We start from the raw sequence: 19165 nt of genomic DNA, 5'->3' as shown, positions 1-19165 counted from the left end.
AAGCGCCTCCGCAGCCACACAGCGAGAACAGAGAGACTGAGACTTTCTTCCCGCAAGCCATACGGACTGTCAACGCTGAACTCACCAGGGCTCCTACCAAAAAACACTGACACATTCACATAGGCCCCACTGCCTTGCTGTACTGTATGTAGCATACTGTACTGCTGTATTGCTGTTCTGTTCAGTGTTACTATACTGTTGTGTCGTACTGTTGTATACTGTACTGTATATCTCCATACACACTTTATGCAAATGCACTTTACTGCACATATCTGTATATACAAATAGCCTATCCCATATACATAACTATATTCCCTTCACTTCTATTTTGAACCCCCACTCTGTATTACCTTTTTGAGGCTTATTTTTATTTTCATTTTATTTTATTTATAGTTTTCTATTCACTAACTGCATTACGTTTTAGGAATCAGTTAGTTTCAGTTAGTTAGCTCGGTAGGAATTAGTTTAGCTATTTTGTTCAGTTTAGTAACTATTGTGCATAATCTCCGGATGTGTTGCAAAGACATTTCACTGCATATATGTATGAACATATGTATATGTATGTGACAAATAAACCTCTTGAACCTTGAATGTTATGGGAGACATGGACACCACACCGCAACGCACTGGGATTCTCACACACAGGGATTTTTTGTTTCATGTAAACATCGTAAAATAAAATTTATAAATTCAATAAACACATCTACAATAAAAACACACTATTTGTATTGGTTTTGTTTGGATAAACGCACAGCGGATGGAGCAGATGACAATATAAAGAAATCTGTGATGAGCTGACGTCAGCTGAATGCTGGTGCGTTCAGAGTGGTGGAAGCCTGAGCGTTTTGTTCACAGTACCTCATTATTTAGCCACGTCTAATATGAACATCTGACATTGTAACATTATATATATGACAGAAAATAAGGAAACGCATAATCCCAGCAAAGGTCCCCCTTAACTTCCTTTACGTCTTTAGTTTTTTCAGTCCAGCATGTCCATGTCCACCAACAAACTTTGTGTTGTGCAGGCCCTGGGAGGGATATTTTCCCTAAATATGTCCAACGTGAAGAATTGAGCAATAGCACACAGTTAATTCCTTTAGATTTAAATGTCTATTTGATACTTATATTCATTGGTTAATTCTTCTTTAAACTTGGCTGTCTCCCAACTTTTTGCCTGGGGTTCAGTGGGCTTTTAAGAGGTTCACCAAATCTTTCAAGATGGCAGGCGCATCCAATATGGATGAACTCAAAAAAGGTTTGATGGGAAGGACGTGAGGGATGATTCCAAACACCAGTTCAATCTTGGAAGGATATTTAACTGCGGTAACGATTAGGTGTACTAAGAATCTCCATAGTGTTTGTTTCTATATATCTTTACATGTTTGTCCAGTATATACTGAAGACACAATGTGCATGTGTCCACATGCTGCCTTACATGTGTTTCTTGGCAGGTCGTGTTTTCAGTCATAAATAAAACAATAAAATGTATTTATGTATTTTTGTCCCATGCAGACGTGCAGGCAGTAAGGCTTGACAGAAGATGCGGCGGGGCTGGTGGCTCTTCAGGTGGCTGAATGGCGGGGCCATCCTCTCTCTGCTGGCCTGCAGCTGGGGCCAGGACACTGAAGGTACCACACTGCTGGAGCCTGGAGGTCCATGGACCTCCATGAAGGTCCATGGACCTCCATGAAGGTCCATGGACCTCCATATAGGTCCATGGAGGTCCATGTCCCTTGTGTCACTCATTGCGTGGGCTGCAGGGGGTACAGCATCAATAACTTTAATAAGACCAGAGCAAAGCATATGCCATGAATGTCATTTGTAGTATCAATATATTTCAAGAAGGATAGCGCTGTAAATACTTGTTAAAATAAGTGTATATAACAGGGCCTGTGTCGGAATGTAGAGGGAACTGCATCTGTACTAGTCCTGTTCTCCAAAGCAATCAAACAATTCTGAATAATACATATAGTGTCACAGAGCAGCAGCTCAACAAGTCAACAGAGCAGAGAGCTGCCCACTGAGTGATGAAGCAGGAAGTGTTCTATATGTTATATATATTAAATATATACAGTATATGGTCGGTGTGGATGACAGTGATTGGCTGGTGGAGATCCAGGGGTGGGGACCAAATTAGAAGTGGATTGACAGTATAGGCCAGTATTCCTGCTGACAGATCAACGGGAACCAACCTGTAGAAAAATAGAGACACATAATAGAAAAAAGTGCCTGGAACCATGACGTGTAACAATGTATTTAATAATTATTACATCAACTAAATTATGTCACTGATCACATTGACACTTTCGGTGTGCAACAAGTACATTTTGTCGGTGTCACAGTCACAGCTTAACCTTCTCTAGGCTATAAGTAGAATTATTAGACTAAGATATTTTAGAATAAAAGGACAGTAAGTAAAGGGTGCCGGCAGACAGAAATTTTCATCACTTCAAGACTCTGACCACATCAACAAAGACAAGTATTTCTTGTTGAGATTCTACTGACCCCAAATAAAGCAATTTAATAACCCTGAACAATTGAGGCCCTTTCTATTTAAATGCATGACTACACTTGGTTTAACACTTCAGAAAAAGGAAATGTGCCAGTTGAAGAAAGCTCTTGAATATGGAATGAAATGCTCAGTATGTGACTGTGTGTGTGTGTGTGTGTGTGTGTGTGTGTGTGTGTGTGTGTACCTGTGTGTGTGTGTGGCAGTGCATGTGATGTTTGCTAAGCCGCGCTGTGCTGTGTAGACATTATGTGCTGAAGAGGCTTAGCCACACAAATGATGGCCATCACCCTGCTCCTGTCCTCTTTACTAATATCCACACATTGCAATGTAGGTCAGCACTTGCGCTTAGTCTGACATGCACTTTAATTGTGTTTATTACATGATAATTTCTGCTATGTATTATTATTATTATCAGGGGTCCAGCCTGAAGCAGGGGTCCATTATTGTGGAATAATTTTGTAAAAAAAAAAATTATTTTCGCTGCAAATGACGGCTCGCACAGGTGTGATAGCACTGCAGTCTACCATGCCATTACAAGTGAACTTCTGCAATCATAAAATATACTGGAGGAGATAGCCTGGACTCTGGGCTCTCCATGGATGGTTGTCGACTCTGGTAGGCGGCATTGACAACGCGAGTATAATTTGCCCTGTTTTTTTGTCTGATCGTAATGTGTGGCAGATGTGTGGCATTTGTACGCTGTCAAACTATCAGGAACCTCCAGGATGACTTTGGGGCTCTTGGATGCAATCTTGTCTTAGGAGTCCGAGGTTGGACTGGGGCAGCATGTCCTGGGTTCTTTTTAGCACAGCGACGGCCATGGTTGCGTTGGCGAATAGAAGTGCTCTACCACAAAAATACTTACTTCAGCCCCATACCCCCATTTTGTCCCTCATTGCAGTCCTCTTCAGCTATGAGAGCAATGGAAACCTTTAGGTGGTCTATGTAATGTGTTGAGCCGATGGTAGACATTGCAGACTGTGTAGCCTGTGTAGCCTGTAAAGACTTTATAGCCTGTTAAACTTGCCCCCCACCATTCGCTGTGGCAAGTGTGGTGGACTGAAGGGGTGCAGCAGGGGTTCTGCTGCTGCTAATGCAGCCTCTGCCTCACCCTCCTTTTTAATGGCCTTTAATGTTGCTTCACTGCGTGCTCCGTCTGCTTTTGCTGTGGCCTCAATGTGTGCCCTTCTCCATATCGATATGTGCTCTCTCCATATACGCTTGTGTCTCAACACGTGCTTTCTGTACCTACATCTCCATTTTCTGCTTTCCATGAGCGGCCTTCATACCTTTAACTTCAGCTCTTGCGCGGGCCTCTCCTGTGGCCACACTGGCATTGGACCTGCTGCACCTGTTGGAGCCGTTGGGCGACTTGATGACCTTGTCATGTGCAGATAATGCTGTACTGCCTTCCGGTCCTTCCTCCCAGTCGTGCTGCCCACTGGGGTCTGAGCGTTGTGACATCCTTGGTCTCAACAGTGATTCAGGAGTCCGAGGCCGCATGATGGGTTGTGAGGTGAAGTCAATTTTTTCACTCTTCTGCCCTCGCCATGGATGTACGTAGCTATGCTGTGTGCTAAACACTCAAAAGTACCCGAGGCAAGAGAGCTGACTTTAGGTGTCCTTAATGGTAGTGGTGTGAAACTGTGGAACAGCAAAAAGGAAGACAGATTAGTGATCAATCTCTATGATAACCTGCCAATAAGTTGTCATAACTCTTATACTGTGTGCATACATGAATAAACATACAGATTACGCTAACTCAAGGGCAACAACGAGGCAGATGGATGGAGATGTGGCGTTAGTCCAACAGTCGTCTGATTTTGTATGACACAGTGTTACGTTACAATGCTGTCACAGTGGTATGATGTCACAGTGCCGATTGGAAGGGGCAGAACTTTAGGAGAGACATAGGAGAGACAGAACACTTTTATTGACAGAAACAGTGAGGAAACAAAAACTTGCACAAAAAAAATAGAAAGACTAAAAAATACATGCATATATAATTTGTAAAAGCCACCAGGCGTTTTTCTAGTCACCTGTCTGGTTTAAAGCCACCCTCAGAACGACTCTTGTGTGTCTTGATGACCAGAGGCGTATAAATGTTAAGCCCCTCCCCCTAGACCAGTGATACTCAACCCGTGGCTCTTTCATGACTAGTTGCGGCTCTAATGTGTTATTTAAAATATATTTAAAATATAGTATTTCAATACATTTTGCCTGAGAAATTTTCTGCAGTATTCCAAACTGAATTTCCCATTAGACACATCAACCGCATCTACAGTATCGAGATACGTTTCCTGCTGGCGTTAATTGTCAACTGAGTGATCAATGGCTGATCACCTGGTTTCCACTGCCAATTTTATTATTAATTATTTCGATTTAATTGTATTATTACCGTATATAATTAATAACCTTGAGCCGCAAATGATCACCAGACAAACTGTGCCACATGAGAACACTGTGCCCAAATCCTGCATCGGATTTCTTTCCGATATATATATTAAAGCCATTTAACTTAATTTAAGTGCGTTATTCCTTCTACCACTGTATGCGCAGGGGACATGCGCAGCAGACATGCGCAGTTGAGTCGGCTCGTCTCTTTCTTTACGTAACTTCCGTCTACCCATGAACATTTGTATATAATTTGTGTATAATAATACATGATACATTTGTGGTTGCAATGATAATAAAAACGTGGCAAAAATAGAATGACGATCGTAGAAATAATAAATTGCAATTCTTGCATACGTCATGCTTTTCATTCCTTAATAACATATTACCAGTAGCCTTATTTTATAAGGCATAATGGTTTGATGGAGGAAAGGGACGTTTCACATATTTGGCTCTTGCAAAAAATATATTATGTTAACGTGGCTCCTGAGCTGGGAAGGGTTGAGTATCACTGCCCTAGACAAACCAACCGCTGATCAAATGAATTATCTTCTATTTTACACAATCCACAATTATACTGCCAGTTCTTACATTAAACAAATGTAACTCATTATAGGAATCACCACTCCCCACTATAATACCTTAAATACTACAAATGAAAAACCCCAAAACCTTGACACAATTTCATCAATTAGGTTACATAACCTATGATCCAGTTAAACATGGTATCTTCGGCCATCAGCACACATGCATGTTGCCGCTGTAGCCTCAATATAAGACAAAGGCCCTTTCTCAATCTGCGTTCTTGTCTGTACTTGTGTTCTTGTGGACTTGTGAAACATCATCAGTCGCAGCCCAAGTACTGTTCCAATTCAAAGTACGCATCAAGCCAAGTCCAGTCCAAATGCCCGGACTTGCTCCGCCCATTTTATCGAGAATGCATCGGTGGTGACTTGTGTGGACTTGGGACAGCCAAGTATCCCAGAATGCATTTCGCGGAATGACCATCCTGCGTCATCCCGTCCCCGGGAGTCTTGGATTTTGAGCCCTCCTCACGTTGTGCTCTGAGATGCTGGGTGTGCACTCACCTCCGGCGGCAGAATTTGGTTCTGTTGTGCTAACCATGGGGCTAAGGCGAAAGTGTCAGCATTCACAGTGGTGGTAGCTTTGCCTCCTTAGTCCATTATTGTCCATAATCCCTGCCACATGTGTCCGGTGTCAAACAGCTGGAACTGAGACTCCACTCTTTCCCTGTATCGTCGCTTTGCCTCTTTCACAGCTTCTCCTTGGTAAGACGCCGCTTTGTAATCGTTCGTGTTCCCGACGCGAGCTGCGACGCAGCGTAAGCAGCGGTGTGCGCTTTTACTTTGTCAACCCACGGCATCACACTGTAACCATGGGAGCAACATCTTCCACTAGCTTAGCAATGAAGTTTGTCACCACTTCCCTAAACTTGCTGACATCATCGGGGGTGAAGCGAAACACGGACCAGTTTACGTCGCTCAGCACGTCCTGCAGCGTGGCTTCTGATTGGCCGATCCAGCACCTGCTCATTACCGGAGCTTCGTGAACATAATGGAGATAATTCAATTTTGTATAGGTTGTTATTTTAATCACAAAAGATTCAAGATTCAAGAGGTCACTTACATATCCACACGTTCATACGTATATGCATATGCAGATCTGTCAATTAGAAATGAATGGTAAGTGTCCGGGTTTTTTTTTTCTTCATGTCGGCCTTATTATATTTCCAATCTCCCGATTATGTTCTGTCACTGCATCAATGAAGAATCATCCACATCCACATCACAATGCATCTTAAAATCTAGAAATTTCCACACCTCTAGTTGTGACTGTAGATTTATTGTGATTTATTGTGATGCCTGCTCTCACCACAATGACAGAGGGCAATAATAATGTCTGGATGACCGTTTGTGAGTATATTACTGTGTGTTGTCTTTATTGTGTGCCATACATAATCGATGTTGGAGTCTCTGTCACAAGGGTCTAACACACTCAAGCCCGAATAAGGTTAAGAAACATTTGTCACTACAATCACAATACATGAGTCCACACAAACATGATGTCCTTAAAGGAATAGTCCAATGGAGCATCAGTCGCTGGCGCGCCACACACCATGAACACAATATGTGCTGCGACGGGTTAAAAAAATCAGTGGCGCACCCAAGGGATCAACAAGCCTACGTGTCAGGTTGCTGGGCCTGGTGCCCATCAAGCTGTACCCCCGCCTCCCCTGCAGCTACATCCCACGGGTATCTTCCTCAAGTATAAAAAAACGCAATTACACAATAAATATAATTACAAGTATACAAATATGAGAGACACTAAAGAATTTGTGCAATGAACCTTCAGTCCGGTCATACCCAGAGCCCAGCCAGCCCCCCCCCCCATCGGGACCAGCGCAGTGCACGGAGGTCCCCACAAAGTCCAACAGCGAGCCAGCAGCGAGATCACTCCGAGGGCTGATCGCGTGTCTCTGCAGCAGACGAGATGCAGCAGTGGGACGTGAAGCTCAAAAACACCCAATAGTGATTCCCCAAAAGCAATCAGGGCAGAACAGGCTGTGCCTGCTCATTTGAACTCCTTGCCAGCTGATGGCTGGTCCACCCCCAAATGTTAAAATGTTAGAAACACTACGACTTACCATGACTCAATGATCGTCTTGGATTTTGATTATCATGATTAAGTAGTTAAATGGCTTTTAGGTGGAATTGTAGTGAAGTTATGCAAAGTTCTGAACATCATAAACCAGCTCTCTCTATCTCTCTCTCTCTCTCTCTCTTTTTAATATGTTTTGATCATCTTGTTCCAATGGCACCTGTCAAGGGGTGGGATATATTAGGCAGCAAGTAAACCGTCAGTTCTTGAAGTTGATGTGTTGGAAGCAGGAAAAATGGGCAAGCGTAAGGATCTGAGCCACTTTGACAAGGACCAAATAGTGATGGCTAGACGACTGGGTCAGAGCTTCTCCAAGACAGCAGGTCTTGTGGGGTGTTCCTGGTATGCAGTGGTTGGTGCCTACCAAAAGTAGCGCCCATGGGCTTATTAATGCACGTGAGGAGCGAAGTCTAGCCTGTTTGGTCCAATCCCACAGAAGAGCTGTAGCACAAATTTCTGAAAAAGTTAATCCCCCGATCCATGGGGGCCCCACCTCCCAACTTCCAGGACTTAAAGGATCTGCTGTGAACATCTTGGTGCCAGATACCACAGGACACCTTCAGAGGTCTTGTGGAGTCTGGATGCCTCGACGGGTCAGAGCTAGACAATATTAGTAGTTATTAGTGGTGGTTTCAATGTTGTGGCAGTGTGTGTGTATATATATACGCTACTCACAAAAAGTGAGGGATATTCGGCTTTCGGGTGAAATTTCAGGATGAACCTAAAATGCACTATAACCTTTACAGGTGAACTTAATTTGACCTTCTCTAAACTTTTGAATGCACATGTCCAACTGTTCAATGTTTCAGTACTTTTTGCACAACTTGCTGTTCTCTAACAAGGAGCTGATCAACGGCAATTGATCAACAGTACCTCGCCATTGTGAGGCTTCAAACAGGATGTTCTCAGAGGAAAGTGGCCACTGAGCTTAGAGTGTCACAGAGTGTCAACAGCAGGTTGCAACAGAGATACAGAGAGACTGGAAGAGTCACAGAATCACAGAAAGGCATAGAAGTGGACGTCCTTTGGCCACATCCCACACTGATGAGCGCTTCATTGTGAATGATGAATGCCACTCAACTCCAGGCACATTTAAGTGAGGCGAGACGCACCCAAGTGTCACGTCAGACCATTTGAAACCATTTCCATCAGCGTGGTCTGCGTGCTAGACGACCTGCAAAGGTACCTGACCACACCATCATCGTCTTGCACGGGCCAGGGAGCATTTACGCTGGACGAGGGACCAGTGGGCATCAGTGCTGTTCTCTGATGAAAGTCGATTCACGTTGAGCAGATATGATGGCCGCGACGTCAAGGAGAGCGCTATGCAGCCTTTGGTGCTGGTGGTGTTAAAGTGTGGGCAGCTGTGTCTAGTCAATACAGAACTGCCCTACACTATGTGAATGGTAGTGACAGGCCCATACTACCTGAATAACATCATTAATCCAGTCATTGTGCCCCTGCATGAACAACACAGGCCTAATTTCATCTTCATGGACGACAATGCTCCAGCTCATCGAGGTCACATCATTAGGGAACGGCTGCTGGAGACTGGAGTACCTCAAATGGAGTGGCCTGCACTTTCTCCAGACCTGAATCCCATAGAAAACCTATGGGATCAGCTGAGTCGGCGTGTAGAGGCTCGTCACTCTGTACCCAAGAACCTCAATGACCTGAGGGCCGCCCTTCAAGAAGAGTGGGGTGCCAGGCCTCAGCAGACAATAAGTCCACTTGTGAACAGCATGAGACGTCCTTGTCAAGCTGTAATTGATGCCCAAGGGTACATGACAAGTTCTTGAGACATTTTTTGTTGTGGTAAACCCACTGCTGTTGTTGGCTTTTGTTTCAATAAATTGTTTGAGATGGAGAAATCATCATTGCATGCTTCTACTTAAATGCCCTACTTTCATGATATAATATCACTGTAGCGTGAACTTTTTACATTTTCCATTAATTTTACCTGAAAGCCAAATATCCCTCACTTTTTGTGAGTAGTGTAAATATATATATATATATATATATATATATATATATATATATATATATATATATGTATATATATATATATATATATCCCTCGTCTCTGCTTGGTATCCTGCTTGTAGATCCCCTGCTCTCACTATCCAACCTCTTAATTTCCACTAATCCTCTCTCTCTTTCCCTCTCTCTCTCTCTCTCTCTCCGTCTCCTTCCCTCTGTCACCCACGTTCTCTTCTTCACCTCAGATCTTCTGACTTTGCACCTCACGGCCATGACAGCCACATTTTGGGGCTTGTGCACGTGCATTCCAACACACTGCAGTGTATTGCGTATTGCGTCATATTGCGGTGCACGACGGCCTGCGTTAACCCCTCGCTGTCCATTGATCCGGTCTCTGAGAGCAGAGACACCCAGCGGCTTAGACCAAAGAGCAACCAAAGGTCATGTCTCAATCCAGCTACAGACAAACCGTCTCCTCCCCCAATCCCACCACGATTGGTAAATCCACATAACACACACACACACACACACACACTCACACACACAAACACACACAGATATATACACATGTGTTTCAGTACTCACTTAAGTTCACACTCACACAAACACATGCATGAACTAAACACAACCAGATAGATGCACACAATAGTACATACAAACCCAGTACACAGTTTAAGTTTATGTGTGTGTGTGCAAACACCTGTATGTGTGCAAACGAGGGATGGGTGATTTAACCATGTAATATATATATTTTTTTTCATTTTATAATAATAATTATTATAATATTTTTATTAATCATTTCACTTTTTAATTTGATCATCATCATCAACATCAACATCAACATAATCATCATCATCATCATCATCATCATCATCATCATCATCATCATCATCATCATCATCATCATCATCATCGCTAGCTATCACATACTAGATATCTTGGATTCTGAATATTGTAATTTAGTCACAGTAAGGTCACAGTGTAACTTCCTTAAGCCGTTCTAATGCCTCTCAAAACGAATATGATGACATTCCCAAAATATAATAAATATGATATATTTTATCAATAATATTGATAAAATACTGCTTAAACTTAGACTTGGATCTATTGCACAGGTCAGATTAAGGTCCATGATATTATTTAGATTTTCCTCCACCCGCTTCTCCTAATCAATTGGAGTTTTCACAGATAAGTGAACCCGGAGCCTCGTCTTGTTTACGGAAGTGACGGTGCCGTCAGTGACATGCCCCCTCCACAACGTTGTCTCCGTGTGTATAAGGAAACGATCGATCTGCATCGTTCAGTGTTGTTCTGCGTCTCAGATAGTGAACTGCGTTTCCCCATGTAATCTCACAGGAATATTTAACTCTGTGGTTTAACATTTTTCTACTATTTATAAATCAAACTTGGTTTTGAAAATACGTTGAGAGATTAAAAAAACACAAAGGAACACAAACTAAACCAAAATATAGTGATATTTCAGTAAAACTGTGGACACTATAACAAATTTGACATTCTTTACATTTTTTTGCCTTTTTTCCATCACACCAACTTCCCCCTTTCCCTCCACCTCAGCCTGCAAATGCCGATTCCTTCCCAATCCCTCTCTCTTTGTCTCCTTCCTCTTCCTCGTCCTCTTCTTCAATCTGTGCCCTTGGCATTCATTCTGGCCCCACGATTGTTTGTCTATTTCTGGGGGATTGTCTGATTAGAGACCAGATGTGCACTCTGTGGAGGGGGAGGGGGGGTGGGGCGATGGAGTGGAAGTGTGGAAGAGGTTTTAATGCCAGCAGTGCTGTAATCAGGTGGGGGTGGGGGTGGGGTGTCCCTGGTGTGACCGTGGCTGATGGCTGCCTGGACTGGAGCTTCTCCCGGGGAGCTTTTTCCTCCATCCCACCCTTGGCATAGCATCATTATTTTTATTGTATATCTTTATATATTTGGCTTCTTCTCTTCTGGATTTTTGGCTATTTCTGTATATTTGGCTTTTTTTTTTTAACTAAATTTCATTTTATTTTATGAATGAATTATGTGTGTATGAAATTCACTGTGTTCCTTGCGTATGAAAATGTATTTTGCGTAGTAAACTGATTTAGATTCGGATTGCGAGAAGGGACAGACACACTCTTCATTTATTATGAGGGACAGGCCGCCGGCACTCCCATTCCTCCCCAAGCTCCTCTTCCTCCTTTTTCTTTTTTTTCTATAAAAACATTTAAAGCTGCACTTTCTCTTCCAGCCTTTTCTTTTTCCTTCCAGTAACAGCCTTCTCTTCCTCCCTTCTTCTTCTCCTTCCTCCTCCATAGAACATCTCATCTTCTCAGAGATTACCTACTTGGTCACTTAGCATTACAAGCGGCAAAATCAAATCTTACACTGAGATAAAGATTCTTGAGTTTTAACGCAGTATATTTCAATACGACATTACTGATCTCTCTATCTATGCACGAGTCTCACCTCCAACCTTCTAATTTCATTGTATTCATTGAGTACATTGAGTTTCATTGACTCGTGGAAACACCTTCGCCGATTATCTTTGAGTTAGACTGGAAATCGGCATAAGCACCATCTGATGAATGGACCTGGATTTTTCTCCATCATTCCCTTTACCGTGCCGTGTACAACACCTGAACCCGGATATGATCGGCAGACCCAATCTGTATATTTTGGACCCGGAAAGAGTTGTTTAGGCAGATAAACAACTGTCACCATGGCAACCGCCAGTAAACATGCGCACTTTTGGTGAGGAAGTGAGAGCGTTTCCATGTTGAGTTTGATGAGGGAGCTTAATATAGTGAGATAAATGGACATACGCCAAAACCCAAATGGGGACATATTGAAGAAAGTGTCAAGAGGAGAGGATGGTGGACCGAGGTTTTTCCCGCACAGTAGAACAAGTACTTCCTGTCAATAACCCGACGAGGCCACTCGTGGTGGAAACCTGGGTTTTTAAGTAATTGCATTATTCCAAACGCATGTTAACACCTTAAACACATTATTATCTTAACCAGAACATTGACCTTAATCTGGGTATTGAGTGCAAGTAAACACTGAAGCCTATAGGAGGAACATTGGGTCTAGTTACTAATATTCCATCATATTCCATGTTTTGGAACAGCAGAGGACTGGTTCTCTGTCCTCACATCCACATGCACTTCCACACAACCTTCTAGTTTTTATTTAATATAACTTTCCACTTCCCCATTCCCACTCTCCTTCCTCCATTCTCTCTCTCTCTCTCTCTCTCTCTCTCTCTCTCTCTCTCTCTCTCTAGTTCTGACGTATGCAGAATCCTCCTTTTTGTTCTATGTCTATAAGACCACTTTTGTGTTTTAAGTGTGAGGACTTGACTCAGAGTAACATATTTTTCAAGAGGCTGTTGAATGGAGTTATTGCTTTCCGGACAAATTGTCAACGGACAAGGGCCTTATTTGACTGTTGGGATTTAAAGTCGCAGTTAATGAGCGGCCTTGTAAAATAAAAATGAAAATAAAATTTGCTGTTTTTTTTGTTGTTTTTTTTTTACCCGTGCTGTCAGCATGCTGGGCATACAACAGAGAATATTTGTATGCCATTGCATCTCGAACAGAGTTAGTCTGCAAGTGGAGTTCAACTTCTCAACCTGTTGTATATATGTATGAGTACATAAACTCTATATGTATGTATGTATGTATGTATGTATGTATGTATGTATGTGTGCATGTATGTACATATGTACTGTATATGCACTGCTACATAGTGTATACTCTGTGTGTATATATATAAAAGGTTAAGGTTATTTTATGTATTTTGAAATAATTTCCATATATATGCAAAATCAAGTTATACATTGTCTCAATTTTACAAAAAAAGGAAAAGAATATTCAAACAAAATGTTGCTCAAACTATATATTCACCCAAAACTGTAAGCTGTCTTTATTCGTTTTAAAAGTCTACAAGGTGCCCAATCTATTGTTTCACTTTTATTAATGAGCTCACGTCTATTAAAAAAAGCAAAAATCTCCAAATCGCAATCATCTAAAAATAAATAAATAATTGTCCCTGTCCATGTCCATGTGAAGTCAAGCTTTATTGTCATTCCAGACATAGACTGTGCAGTCTATAGTGGAACAAAATTGTGTTTCTCTTGGTCCTTGGTGCAATATACTGTATCAATTCTATACACAAGACAAACAAGATAAAGTTGGGGCTGTATGCCCAGGACTATACATAGTGCAAATAGCAAGACAGTGCAACTGAATCAATACAGTAAAAACAGTTCAAATAAATACAGTTAAAAATGCAGGACAACGTAAAACAGAACAGTAAATACACAAAACTAAATAGATAAATCAAGAAGTACATAACAAAAAATAATAGTGTGTAAAGTATGGTGTAGCAGCATGGTATAGTGGGTCAAGATAATTCCTGAGAAATATAGTCCAGAGGAAATGTAGTGCGACAGGGTTTATAAAAATGAAACAAGTGGGGGGGGGTGTTCCTTAGGTTCAGGTGATACGGGTGGAGGGAGGCAGCAGGGTGTTAACAAGCTTGACAGCTTGGGGGGAAAAGCTGTTGTCTGGCAGATCTGGCCCATATGCTGCAGTACCTTTTGCCAGACGGCAAGAGGGAAAAGTGTCCATGGGAGGAGTGTGAGGGATCCTTCACTGTGCTGCAAGCCTTGCATGTGCCGCATTTGGTGTAGATGTCTTGAATGGAACGCAGAGGGACCCCAATGATCCTCACTATCCGCTGCAGGTACTTGCAGACTGAGACGCTGCAGTTTCCAAACCAGGTAGTGAGACAGCTGGTCAGCAAAGCTCTCGATGGTGCCCCTGTAGAACGCAGTGAGGATGGGGTGGGGTGGAGGTCTTGCTCTCCTCAGTCTCCGTAGAAAATGGAGACGCTGTTGTGCTCTTTTGGCTGGAGTTGTGGAGTTGAGTATCCATTTGAGGTCATCCGCAATGTGCACACCAAGGAACTTCAGCACGGGCCCTCCTGAAGTCAACAACCACCTATATTTTAAGAGATCGGTTGTTATCGGTGCACCAGATTTCTAGCCGCTCCACTTCCTCTCTGTACACTGACTCATCATTGTTTCTGATGTGACCACTGTCGTGTCATCAGCAAACTTGATGATGTGGCTTGAGCTGTACTTGGCAGAACAGTGATGGGTCGGCAAAAGAAGCAACAGGAACGAGGTTGCAGAGGAAGGTGCCTGGAATGAGAAGGGGTCCTCGAACACAATTACCCTAACCCAAAGTTATTCAATCAGTGTTTTCATTTTCAATCCGTCCTGCACTCTCTGCCCCGTAGAGGGAACGTTCTCCACCTCTTTCTCTGTCCGCTCGCTCCCTGCAGCTCCCCACTGAGGTGCAGCCGGTGGGCAAGCGACGCACTTGTGCCCGATGTACCCGCACCGCACCACAACTGTAAAAGAGACGTCTAGGGTCTGGTTGGAAAATAAAAGACCTGTTTCAGTTTTTCGTCTTTGCAGCCGAGCTCCACTGTTTGGATCGGACTCGCCATTTTTCTGAACGTTTTTTATTTTCTTCCCGAGAACAAATTTTTTTTTTTTTATATTTGTAAGGAATAAATATTCGTAAAAACCCACTATTTGTGTTTCATTTGGATTCAGCTACACCCCTACTTTACGACAATGTTACTGCTTCCATTGCGACATACAGTGGACTTACGAGTTTAATTTGTTCCGTGACAAGAGCTCGTAATTCAATCTGCTCGTATAGCAAATTAATTTTTCCCATTGAAATGCCATGAATCTGTTCCAGCCCCCCAAAAACCACCCCAATTTTTTTCTGTTACGTGTTTTTAAATAAGAAAAATGTATTTATATATAACAAATATTGTATAAAAACATAATAAAACATAATAAAAGAGAATGTGTAGATCATTTTTGCCTTCTCGCAGATGATACCCTCTGTCACGCTATCTCCTGCGAGCTGCTTCTCCGTCAACCACACCAACAGCAGATTCTCCATCTTTTCATGGACAATGGTCAGCAACTTAGACATGATTTTAACGCCCTTGGCTGGCATAATACCCTTTGTCGTCTCCTGCTTCAGTATGGTACATATCGTAGAAGTACTATGCTCGTACTGCCTCGCCAATTCCATCACATGCACACCTCGCTCATGTTTTTCTATGATTTCATGCTTTAATTCAATCGACATCATCCGCTTCTTCTTCTCAGCGCTTACTTTCTCAGGACCCATGGTTTGAAAAAAAACAAATTGGCAAAATAACTGCACAAAACGCGAGCACAAATCACAAAAGCGATGCTTCCACGCTCAGGTAACCACGTGAAGTGAAGGAGTAAGAGGCGGGATGATGGCCGGATTCGCTCGCCACGCCCACCAGCGGCGGCGTACTTGAAGCTCACTCCGTAACTCAAATTTTTGCTTGCAAATCAATACAAAAAAATCGACGGAACGACTGCTCGTAACTCGGAAAACTCATATTTTAGTGCGCAAGTATCTCAAGATATCACTGTACTTCCATTCACAGCTGCACCCGCATTTTCCCTTAAATTATACTAGGTCGAGAGTGGGGAAATTTACGGAACGACTTCTACGGAACATCGAGACCGGATCCTTTTCCCACATGACTGCAATAATATTGCAAGTTAATTTACGGCTTTCAGCGCAAGTGGAGGCTTTAGATACCAATCCTGTCTGGAATCCTCACATATGCCACCTGGTGGTGGTTGGTGCGCACTATAGCTATATAGTTTTTTTTTTTTGTTTTTTTTTGGCCAAAAAATCTGAACGTCTCTCTCAATGCCGCTGCAGGCCAGGGTCAAAGCCGCAGCAATCGCAACATCTGAATCCAGAAACATCTGTAAAACCTTCAAAACTCTTCTCCTTGTGTTTTTCCTATCTTAATAATAATGTGAGACCCACAAATTTCACTTCCCCAGCGCACAAACCAACATTTAGAAGGAGCTTCAGATATGAGTCATAGCTGAACCGTAGCGGTACAGAGAATGCTATAACCGCTTTTAAGAGGGCACAAACAGGCTCCTTCTGTCTTTTTTTTTTATTACTTTTACTTTTGTCTTTTTTTTTGTACTTTTACTTTTGTCTCTTTTGTATACTTTCTATGCACAGCAGCCCATGTTTTACCTTTTTTATTCCATTTTTTTAAACTCATAGGCTCAACCTTGCACTATATTTATTGGCACAATCAGGCCATAATTTTCTTAGGCACAATTATAGGCACAACCTGGCCTTTCATTATTTTACTTTAATATTTATACTGGGTGTGTGTTTGTGTGTGTGTGTGTGTGTGTGTGTGTATATATATATATATATATATATATATATATATATATATATGTATAATATTTTCCTAGGCACAGTGGTCCTTGTTTTGTATGTTTTACTTTGTTTTTCTACTAGTAATTTTATCATTCATTTTCTGGGTTTAAAACTGTCTTCAGCCTTTAAGATTATATAGGGTTCACTCTTCTCCATAGTAAAATACCACTTTTCAACACAAAACATCCAAGATTCAAGATTATTAATCACATACCTATATATACGGGCATATATATATATATGCAGTGAAATATTATTGCAAGGTTTTTAAAATCGCGGAAAGGTTGTGCCCTCATTCTGGTCTGAATGCCTCATGGTTCCTCCATCCGCGCATCCCTGAAACAGCGACAACTGCACAACTGCAGAACTGCATTGAAGTTATTGTCCTTGTTGATCGTGTTGGCGCGTAGAATCTCCGTTGGCCACTATGGATCCGCGGATAAGAAGTCCAAAGTTGTTCTTCCGGGGATTTTTCTACATCCATGAGTGCATCGCGGTCATATGAGATCACTGCTGATGAGTTTTTGGCGGAAATAGTGATGTAAAATGAAATAAATTCTAAAATGTGACCCACTGCATCCTTTAGGGTAATTTGGCGGCTTTCAACTTTTCCTTTTTTTCGCATCATTTGAAAGTGGAGGATCAGAGCTTCCAAGCAAGGTGTCACTTGTGCAAATCAAGCTGCACCTGGCGATTTTAAAAATGCGCGAGGGGCGGCGCATTCTTTGAGTTAAATAGGGAGCTGCTTACCTTGATCTATTAGGCCGGTTGTTGGATACTTTGAGCCAAACAGAGGCACCTTAACTCAGATCCGATGTGCAACCCTCCTGGCTGGCTCACCAAATTGTGGAAGATTTTGGAGTCTTTGGACCAGGCCTCTTCTGGAGCATACGGGTTCGCTGGCTGAGATGAATGAGTGCGGAGAGAAATAATTCAAATAACAACTTATTAAACAGGGGGGAAGTACGAAGAGTCTCCTGTAGATGTAGCATTGCTGGCACAACTGATATAGTCAGTTAGATGCAATAAACAGGCGTTGGTTGAGTGGGATTTTTGAAAGCCAGACTGAAACAAATATAGTGAATTGTTTGAGGGCTGATTAAAGATCATTGTGGTTTGGGGTCGGTGGTGGAAGTGTAAAGGCAAAGGAAAACCTCTCATACGAGTTGTATCAGAGGTTGGACAGTAAGGAAGGAGAAAAGGACTTGTACCGATTGGCAAGACAAAGGGACCAAGCTGGAAAGGATGTACAGCTGGCTAGGGTGATGAAGGATAATGATGGAATGTGCTGACTAGTGAGGAGAGTGTGTTGAGAAGGTGGAAGGAGTACTTTGAGGAGTTGATGAATGAAGAAGATGAGAGGGAGAGAAGGGGGATGGTGGATCAAGAATTGCAGCAAATTTGCAAGGATGAGGTGAGAGCAGCATTAAAGAAGATGAAGAATGGAAAGGCAGTTGGCCCAGATGACATACCTGGGGAAGCATGGAAATGTTTAGGTGAGATGGCAGTGGTGTTTCTAACGAGACTGTTTAACACTATCCACAAAAGTGAGAGGATGCCGGAGGAGTGTAGAGAAGAAGTGTACTGGTACCCATCTTCAAGAATCAGGGAGATGTACAGAGCTGTAGTAACTACAGGGGAAAAAAAGTTGATCAGCCACAGCATGAAGCTATGGGAAAGGGTAGTGGAGGCTAGGTTAAGAGGAGAGGTGGGGATCAGCGAGCACCAGTATGGTTTCATGCCAGGAAAGAGTACTACAGATGCAATGTTTGCAATGACAAAGGCATTCAAAGTGGAGGTGAGATTGCATCAAGGATCAGCTCTGATCCTTTTCTTGTTTGCAATGGTGATGGACAGGTTAACAGATGAAATCAGGCAGGAGTCTCCGTGGACTATGATGTTCGCGGATGCAAGGTGATCTGTAGCGAGAGTAGGGAGCAGGTTGAGGAGAGCCTGGAGAAGTGGAGGCATGCATTAGAGGGAAGAGGAATGAAAGTCAGCAGGAGTAAGACAGAATACATGTGCCTGAATGGGAGGGAGGGCGCTGCAAAAAGCTGAGAATGCAAGGAGTGGAGGTTGAGAAGGTGGATAATTTCAAGTACTTGGGGTCGACCATCCAAAGCAGCAGAGAGTTGCGCGAGAGAGGTGAAGAAGGGAGTACAGGCAGGGTGGAGTGGGTGGAGAAGAGTGTCCGGGGTGATCTGTGACAGAAGGGTTCCAGCAAGAGTCAAGGGAAAGGTCTACAGGATGGTAGTGAGACCAGCTATGTTGTACAGTTTAG

The 19165-nt window shown here is 42.6% G+C and overlaps 1 protein-coding gene across 1 annotated transcript in view; it reads left to right on the top strand.

The window, feature by feature from the left end:
• Window positions 1–1543: 1543 nt before the first annotated feature.
• The window catches only part of LOC307242687 (protocadherin-15-like), a gene marked incomplete at both ends in the record, with an annotated part of 287981 nt that continues 270359 nt past the window's right edge, over window positions 1544–19165 (top strand). Inside the window, 1 exon segment of the mRNA XM_080017227.1 lies at window positions 1544–1631. Coding sequence (XP_079873353.1) covers window positions 1544–1631 — 88 coding nt within the window.

The sequence above is a fragment of the Zeus faber genome, assembly GCF_960531495.2.
Source record: "Zeus faber genome assembly, chromosome: 16".
Classification (NCBI taxonomy): Eukaryota; Metazoa; Chordata; class Actinopteri; order Zeiformes; family Zeidae; genus Zeus; species Zeus faber.
The sequence above is the reverse complement of the archived record's forward strand: the minus strand, read 5'-3'. Positions and strand labels throughout refer to the sequence as shown.